The 26,067-nt window shown below is 47.2% G+C and overlaps 1 protein-coding gene across 1 annotated transcript in view; it reads left to right on the forward strand.

Moving 5' to 3' along the window:
- The first annotated feature begins 2,297 nt into the window (after nucleotides 1–2,297).
- The window catches only part of STK11 (serine/threonine kinase 11), a 43,864-nt gene continuing 20,094 nt past the window's right edge, over nucleotides 2,298–26,067 (forward strand). The window contains exons 1-6 of the mRNA XM_032993452.2: nucleotides 2,298–3,488; nucleotides 13,285–13,368; nucleotides 17,251–17,340; nucleotides 18,549–18,681; nucleotides 19,161–19,297; nucleotides 19,817–19,944. Coding sequence (XP_032849343.1) covers nucleotides 3,199–3,488; nucleotides 13,285–13,368; nucleotides 17,251–17,340; nucleotides 18,549–18,681; nucleotides 19,161–19,297; nucleotides 19,817–19,944 — 862 coding nt within the window. The 5' untranslated portion in view covers nucleotides 2,298–3,198. The remainder of the gene's footprint in view (nucleotides 3,489–13,284; nucleotides 13,369–17,250; nucleotides 17,341–18,548; nucleotides 18,682–19,160; nucleotides 19,298–19,816; nucleotides 19,945–26,067) is intronic.

Consider the following 26,067-nt stretch of genomic DNA (forward strand, 5'->3'; position numbering starts at 1 on the left):
AAGCTTCCCAAGGCAGGTGAGTGAGGATGGAGCTGAGGACACTGGACTGGGCCCAGTGTGGCACCCGGTGCTGGCAGAGAGAGGGAGAAACCCATGGCAACACAGGATCTACAGCACTGGGATGATTTGCATCACGCGGGAGGAAAAATCTCTCTTGAGAGACGCAGTCCAGCACTGCTGCGGGGGGTGGGAAGGTTTCCGAGGGCTGGATGAAGGCATGCTGGAGGTGATCTGTGCTTGAGGCTCTCGGGGGTTTCAGCTCGGCCGCACTGGGAGGAGCGTGGCCACCTGTCCTGTCTGCCAGGGAGATAAGCTGTTTGGGCAGGATTATCTCCGAGGGCACCCTGTGAGGCCTGGGGTGATCCCTGGGTGCTGCCGCCGAAACGCAGCGAAAGGCAAATAAATAGTTGTGAGATGAGAAAAGGTTGTTGGGGGGGTGGGGAGGGCATGCGGGTGCTGTTGGTAAATCCCCCAGTAAACCCAGTGCTCGGCGGGCAGGGCAGGCTCAGGACGCACCCGGGCTCAGCTGCAGTTTTGGGGTGTCAGGGTGGCACTTTCCGCAGCGGCTGTGGCCGGGGGAGGCTGTCATGCTGCTAAAGGCGGGCAGCAAGGGTCGGCGAGAGCACAGACGCTGCGTTGGACGTGGTGGAAACGCTTCCCCAGCCGCGCTTTTGGTGGGACACAGCCCTCAGTGCCCGCGTTGGCATCGCTCGGCGGAAAGAGCTGCCGCCAGCCGGCCTCGCTGCAGGGGCCTACCGTCGCCTCTGAGGGTTACAGATAAAAACCATGCTCTGTTTTGTTTACCGCCCGTTATTCGTTATTGTCCTGGAGTGTGGAAATGTGCGTTGGGACTGAATGCCCTCATCAGAACATGCAAGTGTCCTGGACCCATCGGGAGCTTTCGGAGGGGGGAGAAGCTGGCAAACCAGGGAGGTAGCGGGGTGTAAGGTGGGGTAACAGGGGATAATGGGGGGTAACGGGGGGAGGCCAGGGCCAGGGCGGCCACGGCAGGAAAGGGCCCCCTCGGCACAGGAGAGCTGCCCGGTGCTGCGGGGGTGTAACGTGCGTCCAGTTTAGCACGAAGTGTACAGGTCAGCAGGAGAGGTTCCCTGGGCAGACGCGGTTTGACTCGAAGAGCGTTTGAGCTCTACTTAAAAAACAAACAAACAAACAAAAAAAAAAAAAAAAAAAACAACGAAAAAAACCGGGCGCAGCCCAATTATTGCCCGCGCCGCGGGGGGTGGGCAGCGAAGGAGCCGGGCTGGGCCCCCCCGTCCTGCCTGGGACACACCGCGGGCGGGGCAGCGGGGCGGCCCCGGGGACACCCCAACCCTGCAGATGCGGTGGCGGCGGCGACGGGCCCGGTGCCCGGCAGCCCGCGATGGCGGCCGCGACGGGGCAGGCCCGGCGCTCCGTCTCCATGGCACCCGCTACCCTCCGCCCTCCGCCGCTGACGGACAGCTCCCACGGCCTCTCGCAGCGCCCGGAGACGGCGAGGGGGCGGGTTAGAAACGGAGCGAACCAACCGGAAGCGAACGCCGCGCCGCCGGCCCCACCCCCTCGCCGCGCCGCCGCAGCCAACCGGCGAGCGAGGGAGCGGGGGCGGGTCCGGCCGCGCGGCCAATGGGAGCGCACGTCGGCCGCCGGGGCGGGGCGAGGCCCGGCGGGGGCAGCGGCGGGAGCGCGGCGGGGCCGGGCGGGGGCGGGAGGTAAACAAAATGGCGGCGGCGTGCGCGCTACGGCGGGGCTGGCGGCGGGGGTAAAGCGGCGGCGGTGGGGGCGAAAGGGCGGCTGGAGCGGGGCCTCTCGGCGAAGGCCGAGGTGTCAGAGCGGGGGCAGCGGCTGGTGGGGCTCCCCCTGAGGCCAGGGGGGCGCGGGGGGGGGGGGGAGCGCGGCGCCGGGACCCGGCCCGGTTCCTGAGCCCGGCGGCGGGGAGGGGGGACGAGGCTGCCCGCCCCCCTCCCCCGACTCGACAGCGGGGCGCGGAGTCCCCGGGGCTGCGGGAGCGGCCGGAGCTGCCTACGGGGCTGGTCCCTGGCCCGCGGGGGAAGGGCCCGGCCCGGGCGGGCTCCCCCCGCCCCGCGCTGGGAGCGGGGAGCCCGGCTGCGGCGGAACCCGAGGTCACCTCCTTCCCGGGGGTCCCTTTCCTTCCCTCTCTGATTCGGTCGCACTTAAAAGCATTTTGTCCCCTTTTTCACTCCGTTCCTGGTTTCCCCAGGGGTGGCCGCAGCGTTGCCTGTCGTGCTCCCCACCCCAAGTGACACTTGTAGAAGGGCCGTGAAGGACGGGGGGGGGTGGGGGGGTGGGCGGGGGGGAGCCTGGGCGAGGTTGGCATCTCCTCAGTGACCTTCCCTCGTTGGAAAGGGAATGGGGTGTTTTGGGTGCTGGGCAGAGAGAATTACTTCCTCCTGCTTGTTCCCGTTTCAAGGTGGGTCGGTAAAGCTGTAGTAGGTTTTGTGTTGTCTGACACCGACTGACACCTGGAGCAGTGGTGGTGACACATCATGTGCCAGGCGGAATCCAAGCAGTTGAAGGATGCCCCTAGGAGATCTTGATAGGCACCGAAGGCCTCAAACTTTTGTAGGCGTGAAAAGCGAAGACGTTAGAATTGGTTCTGAAAACTCCTTCAAAGAAACTTGGTTCCAGCTTCCGAACGGCTGAAAAAAGCCCGACCTGTGCTCATAGCTGGACAGTGAGGACAGCAGGGCAGAAACACTTCCCCTGCCATTCAGTTTGGAGTTGGTGACTATGATCTACTAGGAATGGAAAGTCACGAAAGAGACTCGGTAATTGTCTGTTTTTATGTGGTGGCCTGAAGTCCCAGAGGATGACCTAGCACTTAAGAATCAAACTGGGCCAAGTTAAAGGCCAAGTTAACTTGAAAGAACCCTAGCAGTGGGACCAGGTTGGAAGCAAAGCAAGTCCCAAACTGAGTGTATCTGGTCAAAGATATATATTCTTTTTAAAAGACATTGTGTTACTGGAGCCAGGCCTGGATCTTTTAGCATCTAATTGCAGCTCATAGGTTTGTTTTTTTTTTTTTGTTTTTTTTTTTTTTTTTTTTTTTTTTTTATTCATGTTTGTACAATCTTCTGGATATTTTTTTTCAAGAAGGAGTAAAAGGGAGTGTTGGAAACTAACAAACAGGATTAAAACCCTGAGCGCTTAAGGAAAACAGGTTAAGGAACTTAATCCAGGATGGATATGCAGGAGCCACAGCAGCTGGGTATGTTTGCAGAGGGCGAGCTGATGTCTGTGGGGATGGACACTTTTATCCATCGCATTGACTCTACGGAGGTCATCTACCAGCCCCGGCGGAAAAGGGCCAAGCTCATTGGCAAATACCTGATGGGAGACTTACTTGGAGAGGGGTCTTACGGCAAAGTCAAGGAGATGTTGGACTCTGAAACCCTCTGTAGGAGAGCTGTGAAAATTCTGAAGAAGAAGAAGCTACGCAGAATTCCCAATGGGGAGGCAAATGTGAAAAAGTGAGTAAATATTTCTGGTAGCTGGGAACTGAGGGCTTAACCTTTGTCATTAATTTTCAGCTGAAGTTCTGTATCATTTTAACTAGCCATATGGCTTTCTGCTGTGGAGATGCTTCCTAAACTAGGTATTCAGAAGTGTCCTTCTCATTGACTTGCTGAGGCTGAGAACAGGGACGGGAGCTGGTTCTCGAGGGCCAGGGAGGCAGGTCCGTCTGCCTGAGCAACCAGCCTGTAACACACACCACTTTTTAAGCAGTATTGCTTAAAGAATAAATTGTATTTCTTAAAGAAATTCCTCTTTAAGATTTCACCATGAAGAGGTAAAATGCGGTGCTGTCAGCTGGGAAGGGTGAGAGGTGGTGTAGCCAAGAGTGCAGAAATACACGTTGTGTAGTTGCGTTCCACATTGTGTACCCACCCACCCACCACGTGTGGCTCTGAGCCCTTCCAGGTGGCAGTGGCTGCTCCCACCCGTGTCGGAGGTGCCCGGAGCATGATCCAGTGGATTGTGCACTCAATGGGCATAGGAACTCTTGGGTTTTTTCTTGGTCTTGTTTCTGACTAATGAGTTTGGGAAGTCATTCAAGGTTCTTTTCAGTTGATTTCTGTAGCTGTAAAATGGGGACAAGAGTTGTCAACCTTTTTTATTTCAGTGACTCAAGATCTGTGCTTGGAAGCTTTCGAAGTGCCAGTTACATACTGATTAGTCCGGGCACCAGTAACTAATTAAAATTAACTGTGGGAGAAGCTTGGTGTTACACTTCATCTGTAGAGCTGGGCGTAAGAAACTTTCCCTTTTCTTGGGGCTGCTCTGTTTGTGGGGACCCCGCAGCCAGCTGTGTTTTCCACAGCAAGCTGTTTGTCAGGGCCCTGTGAGATAGTTGTTTATCTGCTGTGGAGGGGAGCCTTCTGCAGCCAAAACAAACTATTTGCAAGGGTTTATCTTGAAGTAGGAGGGAGAACTTGTGAGATGTTGAGAAGAGTCTTGTATTGCGTCTTTAGCTGTGGCGTGCTGAGTATAGAGCCCTGACCTAGCAGAGTCTTGTTTCTGTTTCTGAGTTTGGTTTGAGTTTCCGAGCTCAGCTGTGAGATATTTCACATCCTGTACTGGGACTTCTGTCATTGAGCTGTTTGAGCTTGCCTTCTAACCTTCAATGACAGACTTAGCTACGGAATAGTCACAAATCCTCATGCTGGGACCTCCCTTTTTCTCCTTCGCTGGCCCAAGTTCAGAATCAGAGTAAACTGTTGGTTAATGTGTAATAAAATGTTTCTTGTTTTTCTGGTAAAGGCATGAGTGTCACTTTCCACCCTTGCCCCCTCCTTCAGTTACATCTAGAGCTTCTACTGAAGAAGGGGGAAATTGTTTCCTCCTTAGTGAAACTCTGAAATCTACATTTTTCTCCTCTATAGTGAAAAAGGACTTGCCAGATACTGGGAGAGTTTCCTGCTATCAGAAGCATGGTAATGGTCCTGTGTCCTGAAGTGAACTCTGTAGAAGTTTTATTCATGCACAGAGCCTGTCTGTGAATGTCTTGTTTGGTTTCATTAAGGTTAGTTATTAAAACAGAGCAGCCAAGCACCACTCTGTTTTGCTGTGGATGTTCTTCTGGCTCAGCTGCACCTGCTTCAAAACACTGAGACAGATTTTAGATGTTGTCCTCTAATTAGAGTTTACTTTAGTTTAAGTTCCTATTTTTGTCACCTTGTCCTTTTCTCTTTGTCCACCTATTCATTTGCTTTATATGCTTCTTGGGTGGTGATTTTTTTTTTTTAAGATAAAATGTCATATTTTTGTAGTACCCTAATACCATAGCACTCTGACCTTACCAAAACCCTTCAGCACTACTGCGACAGGCAGTGAAAGCTGTCTCTGCTCTGAATAAACCTGTTGTGGTGAGATACATCATCAAACCTGTATGGTTTGACTGGTCAGTATGGGTGAGGGAGAGCAAACTATTGCTGTATTTCCAGGTAGAGCTGGAAAGTACTCTGCTAACATTTTTTTTTTTTTTAATGTCTCATTGCTTGGCCAGAGTCCATTAAAATTTCACTTTCTATGGCTGCATTTGGGCAGCTTTGAGTGGTTTATACCCAGCAAACTACTCGTATGTAATAGAACAGCAGAAAATCAAGATTATGGACTGAATTGCACCATTAGGTTCTTTTTTGAAAGCTACTACTAAGTGCAGTAATGAGCATATACATAATTCCTGTGTGAGGAATTCCTGCTTCCAGTCCCGCTTGTGTCCTTATCTAGACAAGGATGTCTACAGCTCAGTACATGAGACACGAGTGTGATTAGTTGTCTAATCTTTGTAAACAGCCCAACTTCGGTTGGTGCCCTTTGAGACTGAAAATCTCTTCATCTGTCACCGGAACCAGTACCCTGCTTGGTGTTCCCTCTCTCTGCCAGTGCCCCCAGCAGTATGTGTAAGCAGAAGGTTCTTCCAAAGCCTTTGCATTCGTGGTAAATGAAATGATCAAGAGAGAATCTTCTGAATCCTGCTGGAGAATCACTGCCTAATGTCTGCTCTCAGGTGGGGGGGTGGGGGTGGGTGGTAATCTCCTCCTATAGTGCTGTGAACGTGCTAAAAGTGCCCTGGCAGAGGGTCTGAGCGATTAGGGGGTGTGTTCAGGCTTGGTTTAAAAGTGCTTATCTCTTGGAAGCGACCATTTGCTATTTCAGTCTCAGATACCTTCTTGCGCAGTTGTCTCTTAACTTCAAAGACAGTGCCTGTCCCTACTAAAGTGATCTCCAGCATTTCTTACCATGCAGGAAAAAGCAACATATGTGACTTGGTTTGCTTGACAGAGATGTAGTTGAATTATTGGAATGGGCCGTGTGCCTTTGCCATTATCCTAGGATGTCTCAGTGCTGCTGCTGCTGTGGTGAAGATGTAACTTGCCTTGATAGTGTGTGTCAAAGAAATTCCCTAGAAAACAGTTCCTAGACTGCTGGCCCTTGGGTAATTACATGAGCAAGAAATATTCAGGGAGTAATGGCAACAAGGGAGAGCACAGTAATGATGAGCTGGGAGGATTGTACCGGTCTGTGCTGTGTGTTGGGGACCCTGGGTGCATGGGGCTGGAGTTACAGCTCGGGGAGCTCTGACTGGGAATGCCATCTTGGTGTTATTCCTGATGTTTGAGACTGCAGCCCCGTCCTGCATGTGTGGCCTGGCTGCCCCAGCCCTGTTGGTGCAGTAACAGAGTTCTGGGGACCTAGAAATTATGACTGAAATATGTTTGAGACATATAAAATTGAATGATTCTTCTCTACCCTAAAATACTTCAGTTCTGCCCCTGGAAAATAAGCCCTTAAGGAATCTGTGAGTCCTGGTGGGATGTTGAGGGTTTAAACTCGTAGGACACACATTTCCCTAAATCAGTCTAGGGAATATTTTGTTTCTCTTCAGTTATTTTAGAGAGTGGTTGGGGTGGCTTAGTCAGCCAGACAGTAGTATGGTTAATTTCTGCTTCCAGTTAATACAAAAAATAAGTTTAGTAGGATTGCCAAAAAGATGAAAGAAAATTTGGAAGACTATTTGTCTCTAGCAGCACAAGTTTAATAAAACTGTGTGTTAATAGCCTCACATTTTAATTAAGTGTTTGGGACTTTCTGTGCATATCCCAAGTGTCTTGTACTGTACTTGCCATGCTCAGTGATTACTGAGATTTGAATACATGCTCGTTAGAATTCCTTGGAGGTTTAAAATATGTAGTAGGCCTGCATTTTGACAGTTTGCTCCTTGGGTCTGCAAATCAAGAGTCTTGCACCTCCTAACATGGACAGTTCTGCTGAAGGAAGGACTTGGTGCAAGCCACAGAGGCGTGTGCGTTAGACGGAGATGGGCTAAAGCTGACTCATCTGATTTCCTGCCCCTCCTAACTAAAATGTCTGCTGTATGTGACTGGGTGGCTCAGTTACTTTCTTGGCTAAGCTGGATATTTGCTTGGGTTCAACGGTGAAATGTTAGAAACTATAATTGGTAGGAGAGGGTGGGTAGCTGTGCTGTGGTGGATATAGGGCTCGTAATGGCAGATGTCCCTGCTAGGAGTGTGATGTGGATGGAGGCCTGGAACTAGGAAAGAGAAAAAGTAACGGGGCCATCATCACCCACCTTAGCAGCCCTTCGGGCTCCCAGATGGAGCCCTGGAGTAGGGGCCTGGCTGTTGCTCGTGGTGGGAACGTGGTGGAGTTGCTATAAGGCTCACAGCATAATTGTGGGTAATGGCCGGAGAAGAACCATTTGGATACTGAAATCTGAAAGGTATAGATCAGCATGTAGTGGTGTCACCCCCTCCCCGTGTCAGATGTACATCCAGATGTGTAAAGCTTAGTTTGAAGAAGAACTAGTGAAGTGCTCTGCTCAGTCTTTTATCTGAAATACCACTTGTGCTTGTGAGAGCGAAGAGGTGCAGCTTCTCGCGTGGATGAAGGTGCCAGGTTGCATCCTGGCAAGCAGAGGGCTATTTTTCAGGTGAAATAAACAGGAGAAAGCTGCTCACGAGCTAGACCTTAAAGAAGTTAATCTGCTTTATGGCATATCAGGGATACTAACTTGTAATTAAAATTTGCTCTAGCTATGCAGGATTACAAAATCAATCCAAATAAATACATAATGTAGTTGTTCAGTTGCGTAAAGACCAAATAAATGATTCGTGAGTCCTTTGTAGCAATTAGCAAGAATGGCGTTAATGGCTTTATGGTACGTGCCAGAACTGGCATATGGAGCTGTTCTCTGTGCAAGTCTCCGTGCCCTTTGCTGTGGCACCAGTGTGGGGTGGAGGTGTACCAGTTCCTTGTGCCTGGTTCCTCAGCACCACGTGCTGTACGTGGAGAGCTTGAGATGGGCCACGATTGTGTGCTGAAGAGTAAAGGAGTGAGTGAGGGTGAGCGTCTCCCAGGCAGAAGGCTGTTGCTGCAGACCTGCTGCAAACCCTCATTTCTGACATATAATCTGGCCTGGTAGGTAACATGGAAAAGATTCACCATCACTTGTCTCCAATAAAATCCTAAAAGCTTAGACCTGTGGAGGAACCTCGTGAACCAAAGGAAAGGGATGAATCTTTTGTCTGTATTGCTCATTTTTATTTAAGCAAGAATGGCTTTGATGAAACGGAGGCTTGAAACAACTGCAGAAAGAATGCTAAATCTTATGGTGAAGATGTGCTCCAGGAAAAAAATGTCGTCTTTCCAGGCTGTCCTTGGCATCTTCCAAAATCATGTAGCAGATGCCAAAACAAGTAGGCAGATTTGCTATATACAGTTCTGAGCAACGCGGCCCCCCCCCCATTATTTGCCAAAGTGAGGTACCTTGCTTGGGATAAGGCTTAATCTGTCAGGATGAGTTTAATAGGTCTGACAGAACCATACAGAAACCTTCCAGTTGGAAGAAAAGAAAAGATCTTCTAAGGTGGTTATACTTTGAAACAGGCCCCAAACTCTGGCGGTCTGTCTTGTCGCACACTTGAGGGTTTTCTAGTCTGGAAAACTAGGAACAGAATTTTGTAATGGAGACTATTCTGGCCACATAATAGTGATGTTGAGTAGGATGGGTATGGAAGCGATTACCACACTGCAGAGAGCACAGCCTAGCCCCCGCGCTAGGGTTCTTCCTTTCCCTCGGTGTTGGGGATGTCTGATTTCAAAAGGAACTGTTGTGACAAATTTCACCTTAAATTCTAGAGGTAGCAAAGAAGAGAGACAGTTGCAGCAGCTCTAAAGGTATCCTGAAAGCCTGAGCAGGTTCACTAGGCTAGGAGGGGAAAGGCAGGAAGCCACCTTGTCTTGGTTGAGAGGAAAGGCAGCAAACTGTAGGCATGCGCAGCTCCCAGTACTGTCAACTGAAACAGTATTGTGCAGGCATACTGCAAAGAAGGCTGGTGTGGATATTTTTGTGGTTAATTTTGAAAAAAAGTAAATTTAGGCACCTTCTGACAAGGTGAGCACCTATGTTCACTTACTTGATAAAGTTTTCAAACTGAAATGGAAGAGGAGGTGACTGTGGTCTGGCTGTCTGTTCCTCAGTCACTCCAGAATGCAAGAGTAGCTAAAAATAGAAGTAATCTTTCCTCTGGGAAATGGGCTGCTTGGCCTCTGCCCCAGAGGTGGGTGCACTTCACTGGCATTTTAGATTGGTTCACAAAGTCCTCCTGCGGCGGGGGGGAAAATTGTTACATAAATATGAAATATTTATTAGTTCGTTAAAGGTGGAAGGATTTAGTATTTGTGCTTTCGAGCTGTGTTACAGGGAATGAGCTGTTGGGATCAGGATTTTAAATGTCTTCCTAATATTGGAAGTTTGCCTTGCCTTCACAGCAGAGTAGTCTTATTTAAATAAGTATGTGTGTTCACTCCCTCTCTTGCAGGCTTGGTCTGAGCACTCAGCCCATCTCCCTTCATTATGCAGAAACTTCTTAGACCTACACTAATGCTGGCTGCAGTTTCTATGCTAATTTAATCCACTTCAGCCTTTTGGTCAATACTATAATTAGAGTGGCTGCATCACTTCACAAATCTGCCTGCCATTTAAACTAAACACTCTTCTGAGTTTTGCCTTGTTATCCTAGGTTTCTGTTCAGCTGTCATAATGGGTTGTTTTTAAAGCCGTATATGATAAAGGAAGAGTGCCTGGCCCAAACTTTGGTAGTGAAGTAATCAGTACTGCTGCTTGGGGATCCTTAAAAGATCTTTAAAAGACCTGCTTTCATTCCTGCATCTTATGAGCCTTTCGAAGGAGCAGTTACTGGTTTGTTAATCAGATGTGATGCATCAACAAGCCTTTGTACTGGCCACAGCTTGTTATTAGAGGCTGGCTAATTGTGCAGGCAAGGGGCGAGTGGCTTTCTGAGCTCCGTGTGTCATGTGTTTGGGCAGAGGCTCTTGCTTCTGAAGCTGTGCTCTGAATTCCTTGTAAAGGTGCTTTTGACAGTTCTGACTGTTGAAATGTAACCATGCTTCTTAAAGCAACTTACCAAAGGGCAAGAGAAAGAACCTGGAAAGAAGAGTTTATGTACAGTTTAGCCCAAGCCCAGAACTGAGCAACAGCAGAACAAAGTGAAGAGCAGTATCTGCATTTCCAGACAGTGACAAAACCACCCTGACCTGACTGTCCTGATCCTCCTGCTTCTCTTCATCACAGCGGGCACCCAGTGGGATTTTTCAGGCTGAGTTTCATGCAAAAGATACTAAAATGTTGTTTGGGGCACAGTACAAAATCCCAGGAGACAAAGATTGAAACAGCTGATATGAGATGACATACAAGGGTCCATTTTTATAGACAAGGGAAGATGTCTCCTCACTCAGTTTTACATCATTTATTCTACACAAAGAGAGGATTCAGTTCAGATCTCTGAACCATTCGGTCAAGTTAAATGAGGACTAAAGTTTAGAAGAAATTGAGTTCTTAGTTGAAGCTCTTGGTTTTGACTCATTCTTAAGATTAATGTTGTAATTCTTACACTGGTCGCTTAATTTCTGAATTCTCCAGGTTATAGCTTTAATAAAGGGCACCACGAGACTGCCTCAATAGTTGGCTGCTGCATATGAGGAAATTGTGTTTTCGGGATGATTCCTGTACTAATTCTACAGTAAAGATACTTAAACTGATCACACAAATGGACTAATGGACTGGCCAGCTCAGGGGTCTCTGGCCCGCAGCCCCGCCACTGAACAGCTTGCTGTATGTTGTGTTCGGTGGCCCTCGGGGCTGGGCAGCCTGTAGCTGTTAAACCATGACAACCTGCAGCTCAGTGTGGTTCGCGGGGCTGTGCTGCGGCCGGAGGACTCCAGGCAGCTCGAACGGGGAGCGAGGAGCTGAGCTGGAGGGTGCTGGGGCAGAGCATGGGGTCGCTGGGACCCAAGGCCAGCTCCAGGGGGGCTGCCGGGGTGGGCCGTTGGCACCTCCCACCCGTGAACTGCTCTGGAGTCCTTCCACCCCCCAGCTCTGACATCCGTCGCGCTCGTCTCCTGGCTGCAGGAAGCTTTTGGTGCCGGGCTTCTCGGGTCGGGAGCGCTGCAGACTCGCTGCCCTTTTGGCAGCCTCGGCACGGTGGCTGGCCTGCCCTTCGCCGCCGCAGACCTCGCACGAGATGCGGTGCTGCTGGTGATGTGCTTGTCTCCTTTGGCTAGTGAGGTACCTCCCCTGGTTTTTCTCTAGTTTATAAGTTCCGTAGAAAACCATGTTCTGCTGAACAGCCCCTCTTCAGATGAATTTCCTGTGGTATAATAAAAAATCAGTTTAGTTTCATTTGTTCATGTCTTTAGATTAGCCAGTTTCTGATGTTTTTACATTTATGTTTAAATGACTTCTATCCATTCACAGTACAACAGCTATCAGAAGGAATTGCTTGTTAGGTATAGAAACTTCTTATTTCATTTTTTGGCAAGTAACCAATACTCAAGTTACTTCCCAGCTAAATAACAGAATTTGTGCTGAAATGGGCTATATAGTGTGTTAACTGCTCTGCCACATTTGGCACCAGGCACTGCCTGCCTGTGACAACAGGAGCACACCTAACTGCACGATGCTGCCTTACACTGACATCTGTGGGGGTTGTTCCTGGTCACGATGCTGATTAAAAACATACCCTGAAGTATGAAGACTGGAAGCCCAAGCAAATTTATTTCTGCTCTTGTAACTACAGATGACACTTACGTATAAAGAAGCACGAAGTGTGAACATAAAAGGTTTCTCTTGGAAGTGACTGTCCTAGATATTACAGTAAACACAAATGTAGTGCGTTGTTAGGGGTTTAGCTGAAGAGACTGATAGTGAGCTAAGCTCCCAACAGTCCAGCGTTGTTTGAAAAGCTTTAAAGCTGCATCTTTGACATGTGGAGCGCATCAGTGTAGGCTTGGACTTGCCTGAGCAGTTGACAGGGCAGCGTTTCAGTTCCAGTTATACCTTTCATTTAGTCAGCACTGGCTTTAACTGGGAATGGTGAGGCACTAGCCCGGGGCCATAGGGGAGGGTGTGGGCTGAGAAGGGGATGGCAGGGGACACTGGAGCCCTCCTGTATGGGTGGGAGGAGGAGGCTTGGCTTGCTGCACCAGGCCCTTGCAAGTCCAGGGCCAGTGGGGCTCGTGGAGGCAGGGCTTTGCAGAGTGTGTCTTCAGGTTGCTTTCTCTCCATGCAGCCTGGTGTCTGAAGGTCCCTCCCTGGGAGTTGTGTGCTGGGGGTGGGCTCAGCAGGACCCGTTTCTGCTCAGGCTTGCCATTCTCTTGTTCCTGCCTGCTTTGAATGGGGCTGTCAGCATCCTACTGTTGACCAGTCGGGTAGCTAAAGCGGAGCACCGCACAGATTCTGTGGGTAAAACTAGACTAAAGCTTACATTGGAATGCAGAATAAAACTTTATGTTAGCAGAAGTAACATAACCTGTGTTGAATGGCACCAGAGCATTGGCACAGGGCGTGCTTACGACCCATTTCACATCTGGCACAAAGGTAGGTAGCTCTGTGAGAATACTTCTGCTGTTGTTTACCAATGGGCCAAAATTCCTGCCCAGGGAAAGCTGACTCCCTGTGTAGTGTTAACTGAAAGGGTACACGTTTATAGTCCTAGTCAGTGACCAGTAAGTATTTCATGGTCTAACCTTAGACTAATGAATTCAAGAACACACAAGACCTTCTGTCAAACAGCATGCATAGGTAATCTTAGGTGAAGCAGCTAGAACTAATCCAGTTTGAGGCATCTTTAAGATCCATGTGATTTAGAAAAAATTAATTTCATTCCATAGTAAAGAAATAGGCTTTTTAAACATAACTTTATTCCTTTTCTCTTCCTGCAGGGAAATTCAGCTCCTGCGACGATTACGGCACAAAAATGTTATCCAGTTGGTAGATGTATTATACAACGAAGAGAAGCAGAAAATATATCCTTTTTTTTCACACAGTTGTTAATAAGGTTTGAATTCCCATTGTTCTCTGCTGTAGTGCTGAATCATTATAGTTCTGCTTTTGTTAAGGCCCTTTTGAATGTTCCTTAAGCTTAAAAACTGCTTTTGCTGATATTAAACATACTGCATGTCTGGAATACTTTCTGCACAAGTATGTTTTCTTAAGTTTCCCAGCTTCTCAGTTAGGAAAGGAAATATTGTCCCCAGGTTACCGATGCAGGGCTGGGGTAGGGGAGAACTGACCTTCAAATACTATGTTTTACTGTGTGACCTTCAGCAACTCGGAATTGAAGAAAGAGCTGTGGGTCTGTCATTTCTAGCCTCCTGTCCTAGCTGTGGTATATGTTAGTGCTTTTTTTTTTCTCTGAAGATGGGCCTTTTATTGTTTATGCTATGTGAAATCGATTTTTGTAATGCTTTTTCCTTTAAGTCCTTGGCAGTGGTTTAGGTTTTTTTTTTTCTTTCTCTCAAAAAAAGAAAAAAAAAATCTACTTGTTTGCTGGCATCCGATGCCTGCTGCCCTCCCCTTCCCTTTGGAGGGTCCGTGCTGCTGCAGCACTGCCTTTTCTGTGAGCAGTTGGTGTGCTTTGCTGCTGGTTATCCCTGCCAAGATAAGACAAACTCCCAAGCCTGCCCAAGCCTCCGCTGTTTTCTCATTAAAGTCCCTCGTGACAGTGCTTTAAGTGACCTAAAGCTTGTAACAGTCATGAGAGGTTGAAAGCGTATTGTTCCTGTGAGACCTACAGCCCAGCTTTTGGAGACTAAACTGTTCAGTTCTTGAATCAAAGCTGTGGCTTGTGATCCTGGTGCATCTTTCAGACTTTAACATGTTATTCCAGTGCACTGTGTCCCCCAAGTACACACAGGCACTAACCGACGTAATTATACTCCTTCACTTGCAAGTGAGCTGGATTTCTGATTTGTCTGCCACGCTTGGAGTGAGTGCACTTTGACTTGAACCAGATTGTAAGTTTATTGAGCTGATCTGTTGTAGTACATGTTATAAATAGTTGCTTTTATTTTTGACAGTGTTTTCTAAATATTGTCTTCCAATTACAGTACTTCAGAAAATGAGTAATTTAATTGTGTGTTTTAATTAGATCAAATACTCTGCCACCGAATCATTAGTATAAAAAAAGCATGACAACTTTTGCTTGTGTTTTGTAGCCTTAAGAGACCAAAGGGATTGCAATTCAATTACTGTCTATAGAAAAATACTGTTTAATTAATAAAAAGCTGGGCTGCTAAAGGAGAAGCATGGGGAAAAAGAGCCCGAGAGAGACCTCGTGTGTTGGTAACAGGTGATGACAACCCAAAATGGTCATTCAGAAATGTGACCTCTCAAAGCCAGGAAGGATGTTCTTTGCTTTACTTTCTGGACAGTGGTGTTTGAAAAAGAACAAATTGCTTTTCAGTACTTTCCCCTTGCAAGTATAGATTGACTTCACTATTTTTAGCTTTATCTGCTTCTACACTCTTGGAAAGTGTGTTTCTGTAAGTGCTTATTCTGTGCACGAGTGGCCATAACTGGAGAAGTTTGTTGTGAATTCCCTGGGAGTGGGAATTCATCCATGCTCCTGTTCTTGCTTAGCCTTTCTCCAGCTTCTCATTGGCACTGCCAGTGCCTGGGCAGCGTGTCTGAGGATGTGGCAGCGCCAAGGCTCGTGCGGCTGCATGGTAAACAGGTTTGGGAACAGATCCAGCTGAAAAGTAACTTTGTCTTTTAGGCTCGCTTCTCCACAGGTCGGTTCCCTTACTCATTTCACTGTGTAGTCATGCAAATGCCTGCGTTGATGCCTTGCAGGAAACCATGCAAGATGAAAGTTGGGTGGGGTATAGGGGAGGGATGTCAGCTTCCCTTTACTAAGAAAAAAAGTCTTAATTTCCAGAATGGCCGTTGTGGCACTTGAAATGGGGCCTGTAGAAGGAAGGAAGGATTCTGTTCTCACCTGAGTCTTGTTGCTGATAGAAGTGAACTGCAGGCTTCAGCTATGTTTGTACTTGGGAAGATAGTGTTTTAACAACCTATGTGCTGTGTCAAAGCGTTCAGTGGTTTTCTTTGATAAAGGGAAAGCTGTGATGACTGGATTAAAAATATCAACTACGTTTAGTATTTAATGGGTTGCTTTGATGACCTGCTGTGGCTGGGAATGCAGAGCTGGTGATGAATGGAGAACTAATCTAGGCAGAAAATAAACCCAGTTCAATAATCAGCATCCCAGCTGGCACCCTCCAACAGCTTCTGTTACCAGCAAGTGCAGTTGTGCGTGGGAACAGAACCCTGTTGATGAGAAGAATTGGGAGCCTCGGTCTTCTTAGGGCACCTGTAAAAGATCTGCTCCAGCCTGAAAGTTAGTACTCTAATCTGTCTGATCAACTAGAGGTGGATCCGTTACAAAAGAAAGGGTGAAAACCAGCCTGGTGGCTAATGAAACCAAAATCAGGCTGTCCTTTGTAGATGAGAACGAGCTGGGTTTTGCTAGTCTATCTAGTCTACTGTTAGTATTATTCTCTTGAAGGGGGGAGAGTTGATGTCTTCCACATCACTGATATAAGTAGTTCACAGATTTCTTCCGGAGTAAGAAACGATAGGAATGAAGTTTGGGAGCTCTTTCTGCTATTCTTGCTTCTACCGGTTTACTGGGTGGCATTGTGCCCATCATGAAATCTTACAGTACTTTAGCATCCCTCTGAAGAGCAGCTCGTATGGGGAGTGTAGAATGAATTTAATGAGTTTGCACGGCATTTTGAGCTCCTGGAAAGAATGTGCTCCAAAAGGGCAACACAATCTTTAGCACAAATCCCGCTTAAAGCGCAGGTCATCTCCTTAGCCCTTCTGCCTCAAGAGTTAAGATGGCATCCTGGGACATAAGCAACTTATTTTAGGCTTAGGTTAAGAAGGCATCTGCCAGGAATAATTAGAGTGACCAAATAAACGCTTCGTGTTGCTGGGGAACATGGGCTGCCCGGCAGTCATGCTTTTCTCTGTTCTTTTTCTTGAAGGTGCACTCCCTTGGCAAAGCCACCAGATGTCTCAGGGTCTGTTCTTGCAAGCCCCTCAGCCCAGTCTGCCTCTGAAAGCCCAGGGAGAGGAAGAAATTAGAGGCAATTATTGTTTTAGGCAGTAATGTAGTTTTCATTGTTCGGCCCCAACTTTAAAGCTTAAGGAGATGAAAACTAGAACATGCTGCGAGGGAACAAATGATAAAAAGTGCCACCAGTTCTTGGCATTCTGTTGTAACTTTTTTTATCCATGCAGTTTCAAAAAAGCTTCCCAGCTCTCTAGGGATCCTTTCTCCTGCTACTGAAAATACTACCATGGGGATGGGGGGTAAGCAGCAGCTGTTAAATAGCACACACAGCTAAATCATTTTGAAACAGGAAACGAAGAATAACGAACTTTGGGGAAGGTGATGGGAGCTCACTGTTACATCAAGTGCAGAACAGCCAGGGTATGGGGAGAATATGTTACAGCCTGCAGCTCTTCTGCTGGGGTTTTCCTAACTTACTGTAGCCACTTCAGAGTATTATCCTATTTCTGTCACTCTTGTGAGATCTCCAACTTAATTTCTGTGGAGTTCGCATCCTGTTTCAGGTCTGAATATGCAGTTGCAGCTGGCCATTAAGCAGAAGAATTTTCTCGTGGGTTTTTTGCATACTGCTCTTAGGCGGTTGGAGGAAGGTAGCTACCTGGGGAGGTGCAGCACAGCTCGGGCTCTGCCTCTCCAGTGTGTGTACACCCGGGAATGGGACTGCCTGTGCAGCAGCGCTCCGCAGCACTGTGATGGGGCTCCGGTCCTCACGCAGCATTTGCCTGAGAAGTGTTTAACCTTGAAGCTTCCTTAACTCTGCCTTCACGTATATGGTGATGGAGTACTGTGTGTGTGGGATGCAGGAAATGCTGGACAGTGTCCCAGAAAAGAGGTTTCCAGTTTTTCAGGCTCACGGGTAAGTACCATTTTATTCCTTAGGCTGCATTAGCCTCTCACCACTGTGCTTATGAATTTGAGACCATGTTCTACTCTGTTGCTTAGACTGCTGGCTGCATTTTAAAGTAAAATTGGCTTTGTGTAATAACTGCATCTTTTACATCCATGCAAAAAGTGAAAATACTATGAAGTGGTGTCAGGAATAACCCTTAGATTCTGTAGAGAAAATCCATCTTTCTATTGAATTTTGTGTTACTTTTGTTTTACTTGATGAGATGCATGACAACCCTTCCCGGCCCCTTTCCTACAGCTCTGCTATTTGGTGAAGATGGGTGCAGTGGGGGGGGGGGGGGGGGGGGAGGAATCCGTAAGGCCTTGCCCTGCCTAAATGGAGGCAAGCCATACGCTTCAGTGTCAGAAAAGAGCTTAAAGGTCTTTGAATGGATTAAAGATTGGCAATATCCAGCATGATCTGGTAGCTTCCTTAGTTAGTAGATGAGATAAGCTGAAGCTCCTTTCATGCTGCAAGTAAAGGAACCTTAGAATTCTGGAAATAGGTGCCAGATTGTCATGTATATCAAATCAGTGCAGACCGTCAGATCTGTGGTAACTACCTCATTTTATGGCCATATTTTAATTTTGTTTAAAAAAGGCTCTGAGATTACAGGTAGCCTAAGTGAAATACAAGCACATTAAGTCAAGTATTATTTCTGGCTATTATGAGATAAACTTGCATGCACAATTGTTGCCAGGCTGTCAGTGCACAATGGCTTTATAGTAATGGCCTGCCCACAGTTTCTGACCGTAAGTGCAGCAACACTCCTTTCTGCTGCCTAAAGGAAATTTTTTTTCTCTACCCCCTGTTAGAGCAAGCTATGCCATTGGAAGAACATGGTTTGCTAGCCTAATTTAGCCTAGACTAAAGCAGGTGTCAGAATTAACTCGCATGTCTGTGCCAGCGTGGTGCTCAACACTTAGAAAATGCCCAGGCTTGGGAAGAGGGCTGAAGTGGTTAGTACACTGCTGTAGAGCTCTGGCAGGTAACTTCTGACTTTGTCAGAAGATCAAGTGCCATTTCTTACACACCACAGTTCAATCTCAAGTTCCTCATCAAATGTAAACGTATTTCTGACTTGTTTCCAATAACAGCACTCTTTGCTTTAAGCGTCAGTAGTTCACATAGTCTGTGGAAGTACTTGACTTTTTTTCCTCTAACTCTTTCTGCAGGTACTTTTGTCAGCTTATAGATGGCTTAGAATACTTACACAGCCAAGGAATTGTCCACAAGGATATAAAACCGGGGAACCTCCTGCTAACAACCAATGGGACACTAAAAATATCCGACTTAGGCGTAGCAGAGGTATGTGAGAAGCACCGCAAAGTCAAGAATGTGGGAAGCATGACATTCTAGATTTAAGTCACCTTTGTGGTGTCAATTGATTTATTGTGCACTTAGGCTTTTACTCTGTTAAACTTGCAGAGTGCTCTAGAGTGACTCTATATTTATTGCAATTGGCAAAACACTTTTGTTGATAATGGCACAAAACTTCCATCCAGGAAGCATATAGAGGAAGACATCAATCTTACAGACAAACCCAAAAGTGTGGTGAAATGGTGAAAAGCTACATAACCATATCCTTACTATATGGAGACTGTCTTAGCTAGGTAGATGAGCAAGAATTGTTGCTGGTGTGTAATTTCTGTAGGGGCGTGTTCTCGTGATGTGTAAGCAGATGTTCAGTAGTAGTTTTCTACTTTTGTTTCTCAGGTGAAACTTTTCTAACATTTATAATTTGTTTGTCTTGGAAGTTTGGAACTAATCAGTCTCTCCTGCTGCAGGCATTGCATCCGTTTGCAGAGGATGACACATGCAGAACAAGCCAAGGGTCGCCAGCATTCCAGCCACCAGAAATTGCCAATGGCCTTGACACCTTTTCAGGCTTTAAAGTAGACATCTGGTCTGCAGGGGTCACACTGTAAGTGCCTGTGCAGCATCCAGGAATTACAATAAGAAATTACAAGCCCCCAAATAGCTCAGTCTTGTGCTATCTGCTGTCATAGCTGCTCTCCTGTGGGGGGGGGGGGGGAGGAGGGAGGGTGTATGTGTGTTGGTCCCTACCTGGGATGGGTTTATGTTCCCTGAAGTACTTGTAATTCTGAAAAAAGTAATCTTCACTCTCAGTGAGTAACTCTGCCAGCCATTCCTCAGCATCCAAGATGCACAGCTACTGTAATAATAGAAACCACAAATCTCTAGTATTTATTTTTAAGTTTCTTCTATCCCAGCCTGTCAGGGAGATGTCTTGGTGGTTTTGACTCATGTGAATGAAGAAGCTGTGATAAAGGAAGGCTAAGTTTAAAGAGGCATTCCAAATACTGTCAAATATTAATCTTTTAGTTTCCTCTTGGCTTCTTTTGGTTTATGTAGTCACAGAAGAACTCAGCACCCATTCTGTGTGCTTTTTCTCATACAGCTTCTCCTTCTGCCTTTACAGATACAACATTACAACGGGTCTATACCCCTTTGAGGGGGATAATATCTATAAATTATTTGAAAACATCGGGAAAGGTGACTACACAATTCCAGAGGATTGTGGTCCTCCACTCTCAGACTTATTGAGAGGTGAGTCTCCTAACCGACTCTAAAAGGGTAAAATTTATAGATGCAACAAATGCTCAGTTTGCATGGTGCCAGGGGAGAGCTTCACTCCAAGGATCCTGCGAAGATAGAGGATCCTGTTAGGAAGAGAGGTTATGCTTGTGAACCTTACAAAACTTTGAAAGATCTTTAACACTGGTATTTTCCTGAGATACACTAAGCCCTGCATGGGTTGCAGTCACTACTCTATAAAGAACTGATTCTTGCATTATGTTTTTTGTGCTCTGAGAAGCTTTTAGATCTAAAGAGGAAGCCCACAAGAGGTTAAACTGTAAATGGCATCATAGCATTGATGCAGGTTTTGCAAGTGAGAACACTCAATTAAATTCCTTGCCTAAGCTTTCTATAATGTGAAATACTGCGTAGTCGGGTTCTGCTGTCCTTCCTTATCAGCTTCTGCTCTGAGTTTGCTTCAGTTGCAGTTGGCGTCTCTTTCCCCCCAAATTTAGAGTTGCGAGGATATTGGAGCAAAGTGACTGGTGCTCGCTTTCACAACAGGTCTGTGATAGAAACAGTAGCAGCACTTTCTGGGTAGAGGTGAGAGTTTTGGCTTTTGTTTGTTAGTTTTTTGTTTTTGGTTTGTTTTTCTGTTCCTGTTACTTACTGCAGTAGTTTGAGGTTTAGTGTCAAAACAGTCTCTGCTTTTGAAAGCTGCCTACTCAGGGCAGCAGTTACGCTGTGCACAGCAGCCAACTTGGGGGGTGCCCATTTGGCAGCGGGCGGGATGCGATTCCAGCACACCGGAGATCCCGGCCAGGATTCCTGCCGCCTCGGTGGCGGAGAAGCAGCCTGGTGCAGTGGTGCTCCCCAGCCCTCAGCACAGGCTCTCTCCTCCTCTGTCTTGAGCTGTTCGTGAAAGATCAGACCTCAAATATGAAATGAGGCTGTCTTGTTTCAAGTTTATTTTTCTGGTCTTGCGCTACGTGGGGTTAGGAGGTCAGTGTGGGTGAAGAGCTGCGGAGCGCTGTGAGCAAACTGAGTCAGCTTCCCTTCCTCCTGTCAGCAGCGTCGTCAGCCCGGGGGGTTGTGTGCCGTGCTGTGTCCTCTGTGTGGTCACGGTGCTGTTGCAGTCTCTGGCCAGCCAGAAGGTTAACAAACCCGAAGCGTTTTACAGCTCCGCTTCTTGCTGCAAACGGCCGCCGTTATGCCGCTGCAGGAAAGGCTGCGCAGCCCGTGGGCTCCCGGCTCCTGCGTGGATGGCTGCAAGGAGCTGCAGCTGCAGCCCGGACCCTTCCTTGCCTTGGAGGGTCACCTCCGCCGCGGCACGGTGCTGGGGATGCCGGTGTCCCCGCTCGGTGCTGGCTGCAGGTGGTGCTGTCTGGCCGAGCTCTGCCTGCTGCTGCCGCCGCTGCCGGGGCTCCCCCCAGCCCCCCGCCGCCCAGGAGGTGCCAGACCCCCTGCAATCCCCCCTCCTAGGAGACTATTTTAGCTTTTCTGGCCCCGTGCCGATCATAAAATAAGTTATTTCCCTGTGTTTCAAAAAGCATTAACTGGCTTTAACAGCTTTCAGAAAGCATTACATAAGGCATAGCTTCAGATTGCGCTCAGCACAGCCGGTATCGTGGCCGTTCTGCTGAGACTGATGTGGCTACTGCTCACGGCCCAGCGCTTCTGACCGATGTGTGTTTCATGTCGTACCCGCGTGCCCCAGGGAACAATGTCCTGATCTACATGTGGTGTTTGATTTGTGAATGCTGACTCAAAACATGGCCTTTTTTATGAGCCTGGGAATTGCCCAAATGGAGTAAATCCAGTGGTCCATCTAGACAGGCAGCCAGTCTTCTAAAGCACCCAGCAGAAATCATTTGAGGTTTGTGATAAGCCTCTCAACTGCACTTAGTGTTGTCCCTCAGGGAAAATGAGTGTGGCAGTTGTTTCTCTTTTCTTGTCCTGGGGATATCGATAGCTTAAAATCTTATGCTTCATTAGCAGAATAACTCCCTTTTTAGTTCTCTTTCCCCTGTATGAGACCTGGAGTCAGAATTTCCTGCTCTTCCTTCTGCCTCACTCTAAATGCAGGAACCTCGCGCCTGATGCCCTTAGTCCCTCTCTTACAGCCTGTCTGTGTTGCCCCCTTCATCCTCGCTGCTGTCTGTCTTCATCCCTCCTGTGTTTGGACACTCCAGAGATGCAAGTCGAGCGCGTTTGGTAGTCAGAGGAGCTTGCCTGGGAGATGTCTGTGTCTGTCAGCTTGACCCTTTCTTCTAGGGCAGAGGAAGCCCTGAGGCTTCCTTGTACTGTCCTCCCTCCATCCCACCTGGGAAAGCTCTCCCACCCCTCGTCTTGTCAAACGCACTTGTTAGGCAGCAAAAGCTAGCAAAACCTCCTGATATTATCCTTGTTTGGTTTGACACAGTTTTTCGAGTGGTTAGAGTACCCAGTGGACCTGAGGTGGTTGAATTATGGAGTGGGATTGCCCCGGCTCCCTCTGCTCTGTGGAGTCCTGAGCATCTCCCCAGCCCAGCAGGTAGCGAGGCATCTGCTGAAGATGAGGGCCGAGCCTTGCAGTGGTGATACTACGTAGCTATGGTGACAAAACCCGAATGCTTTATTTAGTTCATGCTTTTCCTCCAGAACATCTGCATTTCCTGGTAGGTACCTGCTACTTCTGCAGCAGGTTGAAGCTGAATCAAAAGCCTGCAGATCAGATATTGTCAATGGCTGGCTGAGGCTTTTGTATGAGCAGCACAGACACCCACAGCTCAGCTCGATCTCACTAGAGACTTGATTTTGCCTTTACATTGCTTTTAAAAGATTCTTAAAGCACTCTGCAGTGCTGCAAGCATTTGTTCTGGTTTTATTGTAAGGAAGAATTCGGTATGCTGCAAAGTGCTTATTTCCTCTCTGGCTATAAGTGCTCTGTTGACCACAGTACTGGTCTGGCTGTGAAGCAAACACTATAGTGCACATTTTAAGGTTTTACTTTTGTAGTGGTTTTTTACTTTTTCTACCCCTTGAGCTTGCTTTTATTTATTTGTTCTTCTTTCCAGAAGAAGCAGAGTTTAGAGGACTTAAAGCTTTTGTGGTATTTGGCTTGTAAAGAGACTTACATGGCAGTGTGTTTCAACAGATTAGTTGGGATGCTGCTTCTCTTTTGGTCTCCTTAATCAGGGATGAAGCTTTATTTATGCTCTCCACTGATGGAAAAGAGAAGGGCTAGTACTCTTCTGGATTCTGTGTGTACAGTCAGTAAAGATGTGTCAGAGTGGAAGCATTTACAAATAGCCTTAAGGTTGTTCTGTCACCATCTGCACATGACTTATCAACTTGTATGCAGTTTGCTTCTGGACAAGAAAAATGAACAAGGTCAGCTTTTCTTCCTCCTTTTCTAATATACTCTTACTGAAAGAGAAAGCTCTGAGACTGCAGTGTCTGCATTAATTGTCTGGATTGATTTCCAGGCTCTGCCACAGACTTTGACTGGGAGCAAGTTGGTTTGTTTCTCAGCATTTTGTTTTCTCATTTCTGTGTAACTGCCATGACCTTTCATTACAGGGATGGTGAGAGGATGTGCATTCTGATGTCAGTGGGATGCTTTAATTCTGTAGTAGCAGGGAGTCCCCAGAGCCAACAGGCAGGCGGGCTGGTATCTATAACCCATCCCGTGGCGAGTCTTCCCCATGTGTTTGATCAAAGACTCAAGGTTTGCCTGCAGAGGGAGTTTCTGGTCAGAACGCCAGGCTATGTTTGTGGAGGATGGAGAGGGAAAAAGTCCTGTCTCATTTTACAAATTGGACTTATACTGCTTTTATACTGGTGGTTTTAAATGTTGATCTGAATTGGAGACTTTGAAGCTCTAAAGGTTGAGTTCATTAGCTCTTGCTGTTAGATATCTTCCTGCTTCTTGAACGACTTACTTAAGATTGTGCTGTCTGCTAAAAGCTAGATATTCTACCATAGGATATAATGCTATGCTTGTTCAGGATTATTGAAGTGTGTGGGCTGGAGTCTGTAACGAGCTCAAGACAGGTTCGTGGTCTACAGTTTCCAGACTGCTGCTTGACAATGTGAAGGGGGTTTGAGACTGCTGGCCTGCTGTAATGGGCACAAAATCCCATGTATGGGCACAGTGAATCCTTCTGAAATATGACAGGAGCAGAGGTTTGCGAGTTAGTCGTCCTCCTGAAGAATCGCCCCGTTACAGCGTGTCTCATCTCTATGCACAGTTAAACTGCATGGAAATCTTTACCGTAAATGGTAGAGAGTGTGTGTGGTTACTGTGGGCAGGCACTCTTAGATGACTTGACTGGTGAATAGCACATGATGTTTTGTCTTGTTGAAGTCTCTTTTCAGTACAAGACTTCAGCCACAGAGCTGACATGAGTGACTCAGAGCTGAATGCATGAATGTACATCCTCAGTGATTGGACTTGCCATTTTCTTTCAAACATTGCCCAAAATACAGTCCTCTTTAATGAAAGTAAATATTCTTTTTGGTCAATTATCTTCTTTATGCGTTTTTAATTGCTTGAGAACAATACAGCTCTCTGCACCATAGCTATTTGTAACCAGTGCTGTTAGGCCTCTTAATAATTTACCTTAGAACTTTATCCTCTGCTTGTACTGGTTTCATCTGGTAAATGCCTTAGATTTCTTTGTTAGCCCTGTCGTTCCTTAGACAGTATTTGAATTGCTGCATGTTTATTTTTTTTCCTTTGGTCAAAGTGAGCTGCTTGTAAGAGTGCTCCAACTCCTCTACTGCAGCACCCTGGTGAAATTAATCCCAAACTGAGAGTGCAGGAGCCTTTAGGCAGTCCCACTATATTGCAGGCTTCTGTGAAGAGTTACTAGTTATATCTGCTTGAATGTGCTGAAGTTTATCCTGAACTTGATGATGATAAGCTGGATTCCAAAACCACATTGAAATTTGGTTTTAAAATGAATAAATTGAGGGGTGAAAGGGGGTGTCCTGACTCTACCTGTTTCTGATTAATTAATAAGCTACAACCTAGCCAGTACTTGCTTTGGTGTCCCCTAGCCTTCATGTAAGATCTCTTTGTGGTCCTATTAAAAAAAAAAAAAAAGCCAACACATTTGGGCAGCTCAGCTGTGAAGCTACTGTCTAATAATCATATTAATAGGTTATTTAATTAGGTGTGGGATTTTATTTCTCTGAACCACCTTCCCATCTTGTTTTCCAATTATTATTTCTTTTCTTGTAAGGTGAGGAGAAATTCCATCTGAATGTGAGAAAACTCCTTTTACTCCAAGGGTGGTTGAGCACTGGAACAGGTTGCGTAGGGGGGTTGTGTAGAGTTCCCATCCTCAGACATCTGAAACCCAGCTGGACAGAGTCCTGGGCAAGCTGGCCCTGCTTTGAGCGAGAGGTTTGCACTGGATGATCTCTGGAGGTCCCTTCCAACCTCAGCTGTCCTGTGATTCCGAGGAGGCTGCAGGGACTGCTGGGGACCCATGCTAGAGCATAGAAGAAAGGAGGAACACACACTGTAAGGACCCTTGTTGTGGAGAAAGTCACAGATAAAGGCTGTGTTAAAATGATAATTATTTGTTTGAACTGTAAGGGAGTTTGTGTCGTAGTATTCACTGAAAAAAGGAGGTCATTCTCCAGCATCAGTTCCCTGACAACGGCTAAGGTGCAGAAACATCTTGGAATTAGCCCTGCAAAAGCACCTAAATGTTGTGTTACAAGCATTGCAGGACAGCGAGGTTCAGGATCAAATCCCTTCTCTGCTGAAGATGGTTCAACCATATCTTCCCTTCTCTCACCCTTACTGTGAGACCATCTCAAAATACTCTTTCAGTGGTGCTCCTCAGCAGCAGACATAGCAGCTGAGCCGCTCAGCTTTTGGCACTGGCATTGATCACCTCCTGCCACGTGGTTTTGGTCTGTAGCTGCAGCCTGGGCTGCTGGTTGGTTGTTTATAGGGCTTTGCCCTGTTCAGGGGAGAAGATACTGGAGATAAGGAGCTAGGCAAAATTTAGAGCTCTTGAGCAGGGAGCGATTGCTGTAGCTCCAGTCAGGCTCAGCCATGTAACTCCAGCATAGCCGCATGGTGGTTTATATGGTCCCAGCAAGGCAAGTGCTAGTTTCCCGTGAGCTGGGGGAGATGGGCTCTGCAGATTCTGG

Source organism: Tyto alba, unplaced genomic scaffold (genome assembly GCF_018691265.1).
Source record: "Tyto alba isolate M040663 unplaced genomic scaffold, T.alba_DEE_v4.0 Super-Scaffold_20000042, whole genome shotgun sequence".
Taxonomy (NCBI): Eukaryota; Metazoa; Chordata; class Aves; order Strigiformes; family Tytonidae; genus Tyto; species Tyto alba.